General features: G+C 51.1%; 1 protein-coding gene across 7 annotated transcripts in view; it reads right to left on the bottom strand.

Annotated features, from left to right (window-relative positions):
* Positions 1 to 12,130, bottom strand: part of MRTFA (myocardin related transcription factor A) — a 207,747-nt gene that overhangs the window by 10,835 nt on the left and 184,782 nt on the right. For 4 of the 7 annotated variants that reach the window (XM_032267167.1, XM_032267166.1, XM_032267165.1 and 1 more), the window contains 4 exons: positions 9,346 to 9,421; positions 7,870 to 8,031; positions 2,472 to 2,647; positions 1,834 to 1,983 (listed from right to left, as the gene is read on the bottom strand). In XM_032267167.1, the coding sequence (XP_032123058.1) occupies positions 1,834 to 1,983; positions 2,472 to 2,647; positions 7,870 to 8,031; positions 9,346 to 9,421 (564 nt within the window). The remainder of the gene's footprint in view (positions 1 to 1,833; positions 1,984 to 2,471; positions 2,648 to 7,869; positions 8,032 to 9,345; positions 9,422 to 12,130) is intronic. The other 3 variants (XM_032267170.1, XM_032267171.1, XM_032267169.1) reach the window with 1 other exon arrangement.

Here is a 12,130-nt window from a genome sequence, read left to right on the forward strand (position 1 = left end):
CTAGTAGAAGAACAAAGTGAACATGTGGCAGGTGAGCAGTGATCACAGGAGAGGTTCTGGTTTTGCTGGGAGAGTGGAAAGGGTGGAGGAAGGGCAGGGCTGCCGGGGCTGTGGGGCCAGCAATGCCCCAGAAGAAGGGAACAGAGCCTGCAGAAAGGCCTCTGAGCACAGGCTGGGGAGCAGGCAGAAGTGCAAGAAGAGGGAGAGAGGAGGCCAAAGGCAGAGCCTAGGGAGCACCCCCACTTAAAGGGAAGAGGAAGGGAGGCAGGGAAAGCGCAACAACCAAGGAGAGGGAACCCCAATAACTGGGCCAGGAGCACAGCAGGTGGGGGTTGGGGTGGATTTGGATTGAGGCTCTTAAAGATAATGTTTCAGGCCGAGCATGGTGGCTCAAGCCAGCACTTTGGGAGGCCGAGGGGGGTGGATTACAAGGTCAACAGATCGAGACCATCCTGGTCAACAAGGTGAAACCTCGTCTCTACTAAAAATACAAAAATTAGCTGGGCATGGTGGCACGCGCCTGTAGTCCCAGCTACTCGGGAAGCTGAGGCAGAAGAATTGCCTGAACCCAGGAGGCGGAGGCTGCGGTGAGCCGAGATCGCGCCATTGCACTCTAGTCTGGGTAACAAGAGCAAAACTCTGTCTCCAAAAAAAAAAAAAAAAGATAATGTTTCAGGCCACTGGTGGGGTGACTGCTGAAGAGATGTGTAGACAAAATAAACTTTTCTTCCAAATGTTATGGGCAAAGGAAGGCAACAGGAGTGTGACAAGAAGCACACTGGAGGGAGGAACTCTAGGGGAAAAGCAGGGACATGTGCGGACAGTGAGGAAGAGAATGCATGTGTAGGACAGGCGCTAATTGAGCTGACAGCAGGAGTGGGCTTGGGGGAGCCACCACTCACTGCTCCCCAGGACTGAGGGAGGAGACAGTGACGTTCAGGAAGCCACAGTGACCTTCTGACATGGAGGAAGCAGGAGGCAGCAGAGATGACAGAGTCACATGCAGATGTGGGACTGGGGTTGTCACCATGGGACAGAGCCAGGCAGCACCACAGGACAGACAGGCAGCCCCAGAGCTAGTGGGGCCCCCTAGGGCCAGAGCATGACCACCAGACAGCCCAGGCTGCAGACTGTCAGCCTCTCTGAGGCTCAGATGGCCAGGGGCTGCCAAGCCAGGCACAGGGTCTATGTGAGAAGAGAACCTAGAGAATAAGAAAGGACAGAGCAGAAAGGGTGCAGGTGGAGCAGGTCAGGGAGGCATGGGCCAGGCAGAGGCGTGGGGCTGGGGTCACCGAGATCCTGGTGGCCAGGTGGCTCTGCGGAGCAGGGAGGATCTGGCATCAGCTCTTGGTGTAGCTGAATTTAGCAGCAGACACCTCTGTGTAAGGGAGGCAGCAGTGCCCAGCACAGGGCCCCCCACACCAGTGGCAGTAACTCCTGCCGCCTGTAGGCATTTCCGGTTCAGGCCCCTCCCGCATGACTCCAGGCACACCACTTTACCTCTCAGCCCCTCACTTGTAGTACATAGCTCTATTACTGCCTCATGGAGTTGTCGAGTGAACAAGACAGAATGTGTGGGTATAATTTCATGGATGAGAGCAGGAATGAGTACCTGGAATGCCCAAGGCCAGCCCACAGCCACCAATATGTGGCTATGATTGCAACAGCCAGTGTCATGAAGGATAGCAAACAGAACGGGAAGACACCAACCACTGGGAGAGCCTAGACACGAACCACACCCCCTTGCAATTGTCCCCACAGCTGGAAATGAAGTCACAGCAGGGCTCCAAAGGCACAGGGAATGGGAGGGTACAATCACTGGCAGAAATGTACCTTAATGAGCGTGGGGGTGGGCTTGGCGGTGGGGACAGTGGTTCCATTGGTGAGGCTGGGAGGCAGCAGAGGCGGGGGAGGCAGAGGAGGTTGCTCTGCCAGGAAAAGTATTTCTCCGGAATCTGGGCCCATCGGAAGTTGAGACACAACCTGAGATGGAAAAAGGGAAGCGAGGATATGGCCACCTCTAGGTAAGGTGTGCCCAGCCTGCCCAAACCTGCACAGGGTCCTCAGTTGCCATCGCTATCAGAGGGGAAATGGTGGGCAGAGACTAGGGAAGAGCAACCCCAGAGAGAAGGCAGTGAAAGTTCACAGAACTGAATATACTCAAGAAAAGCAGGCTGCTCCAAATAAATGAACACGGAATGGGCCTGTGAGGTTTGCAATCCCACTGCAAGGCAGCTGTGGCCAATATTGTCCTCCACCTGACCTCTGGCTGCTGGAGACAAGCCATTGCCCACATCTCCCACAAGCAGGAGCTCAAGCAGCCAGCATCTGAGCCACTAGGGTAGCGCCCCCCTCCCCACACCCTGGCTTCCCTGTGCAGAGCAGGAGGCACCCCTGGCCCAGAAGAGAGACCTTACTCAGGGCAGCCCCAGCACTGTGGAGCTGGGGAAGCATCTGGAAGCGACACTCACCTGGGTGGGGGATGCAGAGGTGGCACTGGGCAGTGGTTCGCTGACTCGGGCCTCCAGGGGTGACGGCACAGAGCCCTGGGACTCATGGCTGGCAGGCTGCTCGGGGGATAAGGCATCGCTGCTGTCCTCATCGAAGGAAGAGCTGTCTGCTACTTTGGGATAGTTCACCTGGCCCACTGAAACCCAAAGCTGCCATGAGACTCCACTTCCAGCCCAGTGCACAGGTGAGCAGGGACAGGCCGTGCTCACTGGCCACAGGCACAGTGCCTGGCCCAGAGCCCACATGCCCTGTGAAGCAGGCAAGCCAAGGGAGACTAGCAGTCAACCTGCTTTCCTGGTCTGAAAAAGCTCTGGTCATCATCATGACCCTGCAAGAGAGGCCAGAAAGGCCTCCTAGGCCATCAGAGTGACCTCATGGGCTGAGCAAATGCCTCCTGTAGCCTCTTGCTTATAACTCTATACTGTGTTTAGTCTTCAAAGCCAAATTTTCCCTCCCTCCCTTGCTCCTCCCTGGGAGACCCAGGCTACCTTTCCACCTCAACCATCTCCCTGTTGCTAAAGGTACAATGTATCTATCCCATGCTGCACAAAACTCTCTTCCTCCCCCATGATGCTTACAGATGGTACAGTGACGGCTCTGAACCTGCTAACGAGGGACCCAAAGAGCTTGGACAACAGCCCTGTGAGTTTAGCTGAATTCCCCAGAGGCCAGGAACACACTAAGGAGCTGGCTCTGGGCTTTGAGTGGAGAGTATCCCAGAAAGGGGATGCCTGCCTGCACAGGTGAAATAGAGGAGGTGTAGGGGCCTCCTCTAGAGGCCAGTGGCTCCCAGAGATCCAAAGCCTGGGCAGCAGGGTCACCAGAAGAAAACATAATGCTGGCTGTAGCTGCCCTGGCCTGACCCACAGCCAAGCTCTGGATGGCTGTGAGTGCATGTCCTCCTGAGGCCAAGTGGGAAGCAGAAGCAGGGGAAGAGGGCGCAGCACAGAGCTGCTGTCCCACGGGGTCCCAGTAGGCAGGAAAGATGGGAACAGAGGCAAGGAGGCTTTTTCAGGACTCACTGTCTCAGCCACCGGCTAAGCACTGTCATGGGAAGAGGTGGGGGTGGCAGGTTCTGAGCTGATCTGTTCATGCAGAAAGCACTGAGGCAGTAGTGAAGGCAGAGGTGAGCTGCCGCCCAAGACTTGGGAGGTGTGCTCTGTGGGAAGACCCCAGATAAGAGGAACAAGGCGCAACAGCTCAGGCTGGGTTTGTCCACGCAGGAACTCTCCTAGCAGCTCTTCCCCTCCAGGGCCAGGGTCAGGGCTAGGGCCAGGACCCGAGGCTCTATCCTCCCTCGGGACCTGGGAAGGACACATCTGAGCATCTTTCTTACTGGTGACTGTGGTGGTTTCTGCTCCTCTCTCCCCTTATCTGTCCCAGCAGAGGCAAGTACGCAACACAGAACAGGGCTTGCTGACCACGTGTACTTCATGCCAGACATACGGCTAGATTTCCCCACAATTTCCTACTCCCAGCCAGAGCACCTGCTTTGGGATAGCAGCCCCATGGCGGCCACTACTGACAACGGTGAGCCAGGGTGGAGGAACTATAGCTTCCACCAGATTAGTCCAACCCAAGGAAGCCGCTGGCCATACTGAGGAAGACCCAGGGCTGGTACAGGCCAGGGTCACTACAGACTCTCTCTCCACTCACAGTCACATGTTAGTAGAAACATGGGGTTCCTGCCCTCCAGGTGTTTATGGTCCAGCTACCTTGGAGCTCAGTGAATGCTCTGCTGCAGAGAAAACACCGAAGCTAAGGGCACACCGAGGAGAGACTCAGGGAAAACTTCCTGGAGGAGACGGCTTAAAGTGAACCTTTAAGATAACTGAGGGGCCTGGAGGAAGGGTGGGGTAGGCAGCTTACATGTGTGGGAAAGACCCCAAACCCCATCACCCCTTTTCTCAGGCTTCAGAATGGTTCACTCCGCCTACTCCCACTGCTCACTTCCTTCCCTCTCATCTGAGCCAAACTTTCTTCCCAGCTTTGCCTCTCCTCCTATCTGAGCCAAACCTCCACCTCAGTGGGGTTCCATTTCCTCCTCCTCTTCCTCTGAAGCTGCCTATCTTCCCTTCTCCCTGACTCTCTCCTCTCAGCCCCAAAACCTACTCCATTGCACCCAGCCTGAAAACCCCTCCTTAACCCAGCACCTGCCTGTTTTCCTTCTCCACAGAACTACTGAGCAAATGAACTACATTTGCCATCACCACCTCCTTACCTCCTACTCAACCATACAATCCGGTTTTTGCTGGCAAATGTTCCGTGCTCTTTAAAGTCCCCAACAATCACCCCATTGCCAAGTTCCTCAAACAAACAAGCTGTGTTCAGCCAGGCCTCCAGGCCACTGCCCATGCTGTTCCCTCTGACTGGGATGTCCCTCTGCACCTTTTCCACTCGGCAAACTCTGATCCAGCCTCCAGACTATCCCCAAATATGCTACACTGTGTGTGAGTACTTCCCCGACCACCAATACCTGCCCCCATCCCTAAGAGAAGTCCCTCTGCTGAGCACCCACTGCACTGACACACACATATCCATTGTTACACACTGTCCATCAGAGCAGTTGCCAGCTGGTCTGCAACGAGTGTTATTGCTGACAACAGCTACCATTGTGTGAGTCTCTCTAGGCGCCAAGGACCATGCCGGACCCTTTATATCCATCAGCATGTGTGATCCTGCAAGCAATCCCATAAGGCAGGTAACTCAGAGACAATATCACAGGGCCATGCCATTCCTACTATGCAGCACAGGCATCTCACTGGGAACCAGACTCAGAAATGAGTTGTTTATACATCAGTCTTCTTACATCAGACCCATGTGAATTCTTTGAGGGCACAAGTCATATTTTATTCATCCCTGTGACATCAGGACTTGACACAGGGCCTGGCACACTGCTGACTCTCGGCACACATTTATCAGACTATGGCTGGCTGCAGCATCCAGAACTGGCTTGGCCCATACATTGGCCTATAACTGGGGCTGCTGAGAAACACACAGAGGAGAGCATGGAGATGAGGCAGGACGGATGCCAGGGACAATTGGTAAATTCTAAGGGCTACTGTGCCAACATGGGAAGAGGGCTCCTCAGGGCCCAGGGTGTGCCAGTCTCCAGGAGGGTGACTGCAATGCAGAGGATGCCCTAGAAACTGCCAGACGCCTCTAATCAGGGCCCAAGGCCTAACTCAGCATGCCTTGGGGGTCTGCTGCAGTGCTTCCCCTCTGCTCAAAACTAAAACTCATTGTTAGGGGAAACCCTGAGCCTCTTTCTCTGAAGGCACAGCTGCCTCAGGTGGGGCAGGCACCTGCTGTCTTGTCAGGGATCAGATCTTGGGCCCACTGCAGTGAAGGAGACATGTCTGTACTGACTATCACCAAAATCTAAGTGTAGGAAAATAAATATATTTGTTTTTTGTCCCCATTTCTCATCACAGAGGAGCTAAAACCCTTGGAATTTCCTTAAGGTCAGGAGTGTCTTCTGTTATGTGTAACAAGCCCCTTTCCACAACACCTGAGCTAATGCTAATGCGATGATCTGGAAGAGACTATGGATTGGGCCGGTCACTAGAAAGACCAAGTGATTAGAGGATTAGAGGACTGGAAATTTCAGCGACATCCACCAACTCACCAACCTCCAGGAAAGTGGGGGTGGGTATATGGGACATGTAGGGTGGGGCTTTGAGATCAAGCTCTATAAGAACTCTTGGATAACAGGATTTGATGAGTTTCTCTAGCTACTGGGAGGGTGGAGGCTCGGAGTGGACAGGGAAGTTCCAGTACCACTGCTCCCCATGGCACCCTGCTACACTGTGCTACCCGTCCCTCCCTCTGGCTGTTCTTCTGCATCCTTTGTAATAAATCAGCAAATGTAAGTGAAGTGTTTCCCCGAGTTCTGTGAGCCATCCTAGCAAATTATCAAGCAAGGAGAGGGTATGGGAACCCCAATTTATAGCCAGTTGGTTAAATGCAAATGTAAAATAACCTGGGGCTTGGGATCAGCATGGGAAGTGGGGCTAAGTCTTGTGTGACTGAGATCTCAACCTACGGAATCTGACGCTATCTCCAGGTAAACGGCATCCGAAATGAATTGGAGGACACCCAGCTGGTGTCCAATGGGAAACACCATGCCAGAATACCAACACCAGAAGTACTCTCTACTGAGTGTGAACAGAGAGAAAAGAGGCTCTTCCCTTTACACTAAAGGAATCAAGTTTAAACCCACGAGTGTGCCAAGAGGCCCTGCACTCACTGGACTGTGCTCACTGCTCCCACCTCTTTTTTTTTTTTTTTTTTTTGAGAAAGGGTGTTACTCTGTTGCCCAAGCTAGAGTGCAGTGGCACAATCATAGCTCACTATGGCCTTGAACTGTTGGACTCAGGCGATCTTCCCACCTCAGCCTCCTGCGCAGCTGGGACTACAGGTGTGTGCCACTATACCCAGCTAATTTTTTTATTTTTTTGTAGAGATGGGTTTCCCTATATTGCCCAGACTGGTCTCAAACTCCTGGGGTCAAGTCATCCTCCCGCTTCAGACTACCAAATCACCAAGGACCTGGTCTCCACCTCTCGCCTTGACACTCCCTTCCAGGGCCTTCTTATCAGGTGCTAGGGCTGTTCCCCGGCCTACAGCACTGTCCTCTCCTCCCTTGTCCCACCCCCTCCCACATGCTTTCATGAATTCCTGCTCATCCTTCAGCCCCAGGCTTGGTTGTAACCTCCTCTGACAGCTGCACCCTCCTAATGCCACCAGGCTGGGTGACTCTACTCTGTATTTCCTGAGTACCCTGTGCTCCCTCCAACACAGCTTCTCTGTCTTGTCTATTTACCTGCCTGTTATCTGCTCCTAGGAGTGAGCTCCCTAAGGACAGAGAACTTGGTCTGCCCTGTGGGGCTGTGGTCTTAGCACCTAGCACACTGCTTGGGTCCATCGATATCTGTTGAGTGAAATATCGTGGAAAGGGCCCGTCTCCAAGAAGAGATTTCACTAATAAAAATAAGCAGTATGGCATAGATTTCTAATTCCTGGCATCTCCACATGTTCACACACACTGATCCTGACATCTATCTACTCTGTGAAAGAGAAAGCAGCCCCTGAGTTGACAGAGAAAGAAAGTGAACAGAGCAAGGCCTCTCTGTTATTTACTTATTGATTGTTGTATGTCCCTGTTTCCTAACGCAATGGGCACTATTCCAAGCTTGTATGAGGCTCTAAAACTCTATGCCTTGATCCTCCCAAGGCTAAGCAGGGAGTCAAAGATTAAGAAGCCAAGAGCCTCAGCCCAATTCTGCTTCAGCCTGGCACTCCCTTCCCTTCTGCATCTTGGCTGCCTCTCACACAGGGTGGCCGAGTCCTCCTCACCAATGATGGCTTCTTTCAGGCTGGACTCCACAGGAAGGATGTTCTTCTCTACCAGCTCCATGGGGCCAGGCCTCTGTGCAATCTTCTCGTTGAGGTCATCGGCTAGTCTGGCTCTCTTCAGCTTCAGCTGCTTGGCCTGGAGGGACGGCTCAGCCGAGGTCTCTGCCCATGGGAGAGAAAGGGGTGCAGGAAGATCTATGAGTGGACGTGGTTCTGCCCTGGGAACTCCAGAGCAGCTCTCCTTCCCCCTGGGCAAGAGTAGAGACTGTGAGAATAGAAAGCATATCGCAAGCAGAGAAGAGTGGCCTGGCTTCGAGTTTTACAAAAAGAAGGGGTTCACACTGTGATCAGGCAGTGCGTAGTCACACACGATTATAACCAGGCTTAGGCAAGAAGCTCCACCCAGAAGACATTCTGAGGTGGAGCTACAGAATGGAAGAAGAACCAGATGACAGAATGGAAGAAGCACCAGGTGTCAGAATGGTCTCCACTCTCCCTCAAACTTGCTGTGTTACTGGGGCAATTCAACTGTCTACTCTGGGTTTCAGCGCCTTTGTCTGCAAAATGTGGGATTCAGACTAGAAAAGTTCTCTTCCAGCCTAAAAACAGATGAAAACTAGACAAACGGTTGGGCATGGTGGCTCATACTTATAATCCTAGCACTTTGGGAGGCCAGGGTGGGTGGATCACCAGAGATCAGGAATTCAAAACCAGCTTGATCAACATGGTAAAACCCCGTCTCTACTAAAAATACAAAAATTAGCCAGACTTGGTGGCATGTGCCCGTAGTCCCAGCTACTCAGAAGGCTGAGACAAGAGAATTGCTTGAACCTGGGAGGCAGAGGCTGCAGTGAGCCAAGATTGTGTCACTGCACTCCAGCCTGTGCGACAGAGCCAGACTCCGTTTCAAAAAACAAAAAAACTAGACAAATAAGTAAATATATTTATGCTGATTCCAGGAGCCAAAACCTTTTCTTCATCAAAAATGTGGAAAGACGTGTACAGCTGGGGCCAGGTGGGTACATCTAGAGCATGGTATATCATACACACTCAAGTGAATGTCAGGTAAATGACTAACTGAATGAATGAATACAAAAAAGTAAGTAAGTGTATTTTAAAAACAGATTTTAGGTCAGGCATGGTGGCTTGCGCCTATAAACGCAATGACAGAGTGAGACTCTGTCTCAAACAAAACAGAACAGATATTGGCAGAGAGAAGCGATCTCACACCAAAGGACGGTGAGACCCTGGAGAACAGGCCAAGCCAAACCAAGATTATGTGACTGTGCTTCTCGAGATTCCCTTGCACCAGTGGCAGCTACCATGGCATAGCTGTTGTACTATGTTAAGGCTCTGGCTTGCCCACTGCCAACAGAAATGGGAGAAGAAAGAGGGAGGAAGGAAGTGGGTGGTGCAGTGGTCAGAACACACAGTGAAAACTGGGTTTAGATGAAAAGGCAATTCCAATCTCCACACCTTCCAAAATGTGCATCCTGACCAGCTCCGATCTCTCAGGCCGGGAACGAATCTTCCGTTTGAGATAGTCCTCTGTCTACAGAAAAAAACACAGCAAAAAACTCTTAAATCTAGGTCACCGGCTTAGGGCAAGGACAGGACCACAAGAGCAGCCTGGGCCATGGTGGCTGCTGAGTATTCCTGCAGTCTCCACAACCTAACTTGGTGACTGCAGGGTTCTGAGGCAAAAGACCCAGGGGGAGCACATCAAAATCCAACTGCACCTGCCCAAGGCACCACCTTCAAGACCATTTGTCTCTCTGAGGCGGGATTGACAATATATCTATTAAAAACTATGCGCCGGGTGCAGTGGCTCACACCTGTAATCCCAGCACTTTGAGAGGGCGAGGTGGGTGGATCACGAGGTCGGGAGATCAAGGCCATCCTGGCTAACATGGTGAAACCTTGTCTCTACCAAAAATACAAAAAATTAGCAGGGTGTGGTGGCACGCGCCCGTAGTCCCAGCTACTTGGAAGGCCGAGGCAGGAGAATCGCTTGAACCTGGGAGGTGGAGGTTCAGTGAACAAAGACTGCACCATTACATTCCAGCCTGCGTGACAGAGTGACACTCCATCTTAAAACAAACAAACAAACACCCCAAAAACTATTACTCTTACTACCATAAAAGTAATATATGTCCATCAAAGAAAATTTAGAAAACCAAAACGAAAAATAACAATAAAAAAAACTTTAACCGGTCACTGTTAGTATTCTGGGATATGTTTTCCTAGTTATTCTTCCATGCAGAAAACAGGCTTAGCTTTGCAGAGCTGTAATCATACTGAATATGATTTCATATTGTGTTTCAAAAAATGTAACACTGGGCTGGGCGTGGTGGCTCACGCCTGTAATCCCAGCACTTTGGGAGGCCAAGGCGGGTGGATATCTGAGGTCAGGAGTTCAAGACCAGCCTGGCCAATGTGGTAAAACCCCATCTCTACTAAAAATACAAAAATTAGCTGAGCGTGGTGGCAGGTGCCTGTAATCCCAGCTACTCTAGAGGCTGAGGCAGGAGAATCACTTGAACCCAGGACGTGGAGGTTACAGTGAGCCGAGATTGCACCATCGCACCCTAGCCTAGGCAACAAGAACCAAACTCATCACAAAAAATAAAAAAATAAAAATAAATATAACATTGCATGGTCTCAAGAGCATTTTCCATTCATTTTGAACAGCTGCCAAACGGAATGCTAATTTTGATACATGGTATCAAAGCTCTAGTTCCTCAAAGTCCAATGTCCTGCATAATTTCTGCATTTATGAGACTCTGTAGAAATTAAACCAGTCCCTCAACAATCACAGAGCCACCCACCGAATGGGGCTAATTATAATATATATGTTAGCCCAGATCTGACTCTAGAGTCTGTGCTCTTAACCTCTGCATCAACATTTTCAAACCACAGAACATTCGTGGATCAAGACCAGCACAGGCCAGAGAACACTAGGAAATGAAGTCTCAGAGAATATTATATATAGTAAAGGTCAAGACAGGAAAAAAAAAAAAAAAAAAAAAGACTTGTCCTCATCCTAGCCATCTGCTGCCTTGGTGATCTGGCTGGGCAGCTCTATGCTAGCCCAGGGCTGACTGAGCTCTCCAGGAGATGGTTTAAAGTGGTTGTGGGCTCTGGGTCTAACACCCCATGTGCTGAGAAGATGTACTGCCTCAGCTGCAGCAGAGAATGGCAGAGCAGGCGGCAGGTGCCACAAGTCTTCACAGACAACAGTGGGAGGCATATTCTCCAAGCCATTTGAAGCTCTGAACAGTGGTCATGACTGAGGAAGAATACAGTACCACTGCATTCTGGTTTGGGAAACACATGGAGACGCTAGGAGGGTGGCATACCCACCTGGAGCAGGCACAGAAGCTCCTTGCCTCGTCCCACACACCTATGCATCTCTTCCACCTGGCTGTTCCTGAGCTGAATCGTTTATAACAAATACTAAACTTTTTTTTTTTTTTTTTTTTTTTAGATGGAGTTTCGCTTTTGTTACCCAGGCGGGAGTGCAATGGCACGATCTTGGCTCACCGCAACCTCCGCCTCCTGGGTTCAGGCAATTCTCCTGCCTCAGCCTCCTGAGTAGCTGGGATTACAGGCACGCGCCACCATGCCCAGCTAATTTTTTGTATTTTTAGTAGAGACGGGGTTTCACCATGTTGACCAGGATGGTCTGGATCTCTTGACCTCGTGATCCACCCGCCTCGGCCTCCCAAAGTGCTGGAATTACAGGCGTGAGCCATCGCGCCTGGCCAAAACATATTAATGATGTCAAATGGCTGAAACTTGACTACCTAGAAGCTACTCTGGACTGATTCAGAAGGTACAAGGTCTCCTATGGAAAACCAGAGAACTTTTGGTGAAGAATTTAAAGATACGGATTTTGCAAGTGGTATCATTAGAGGCATTCGTGACCACTGAAGCACACTTGTGTCTAAGAAAACTGAGGGAAAAAAATCAGTTTGGCCAGGTACAGTGGTGCATGCCTATACCACCCAGCTATTCAGGAGGTCAAGGCAGAAGGACTGCTTGAGCCCAGGAGTTGGAAGTCAGCCTGGGCAACATAACAAGATCCCATCTCTAAAATTACAAAAAAAGCAAAGCAAAGCAATCAGTTGTGCAAACACAATAGCATCTCAGAGCCCCTCAGATTATCGATACTGACACAGCCAAAGCCATGGTGGATGCTTTCCCACCACGTGGAGCTGCCTACTCAGCACGCACAAATGTGGGTAGTCGGTTCTAACAC

Source organism: Sapajus apella, unplaced genomic scaffold, assembly GCF_009761245.1.
Source record: "Sapajus apella isolate SASKATOON/1434 unplaced genomic scaffold, GSC_monkey_1.0 scaffold166, whole genome shotgun sequence".
NCBI lineage: Eukaryota > Metazoa > Chordata > Mammalia > Primates > Cebidae > Sapajus > Sapajus apella.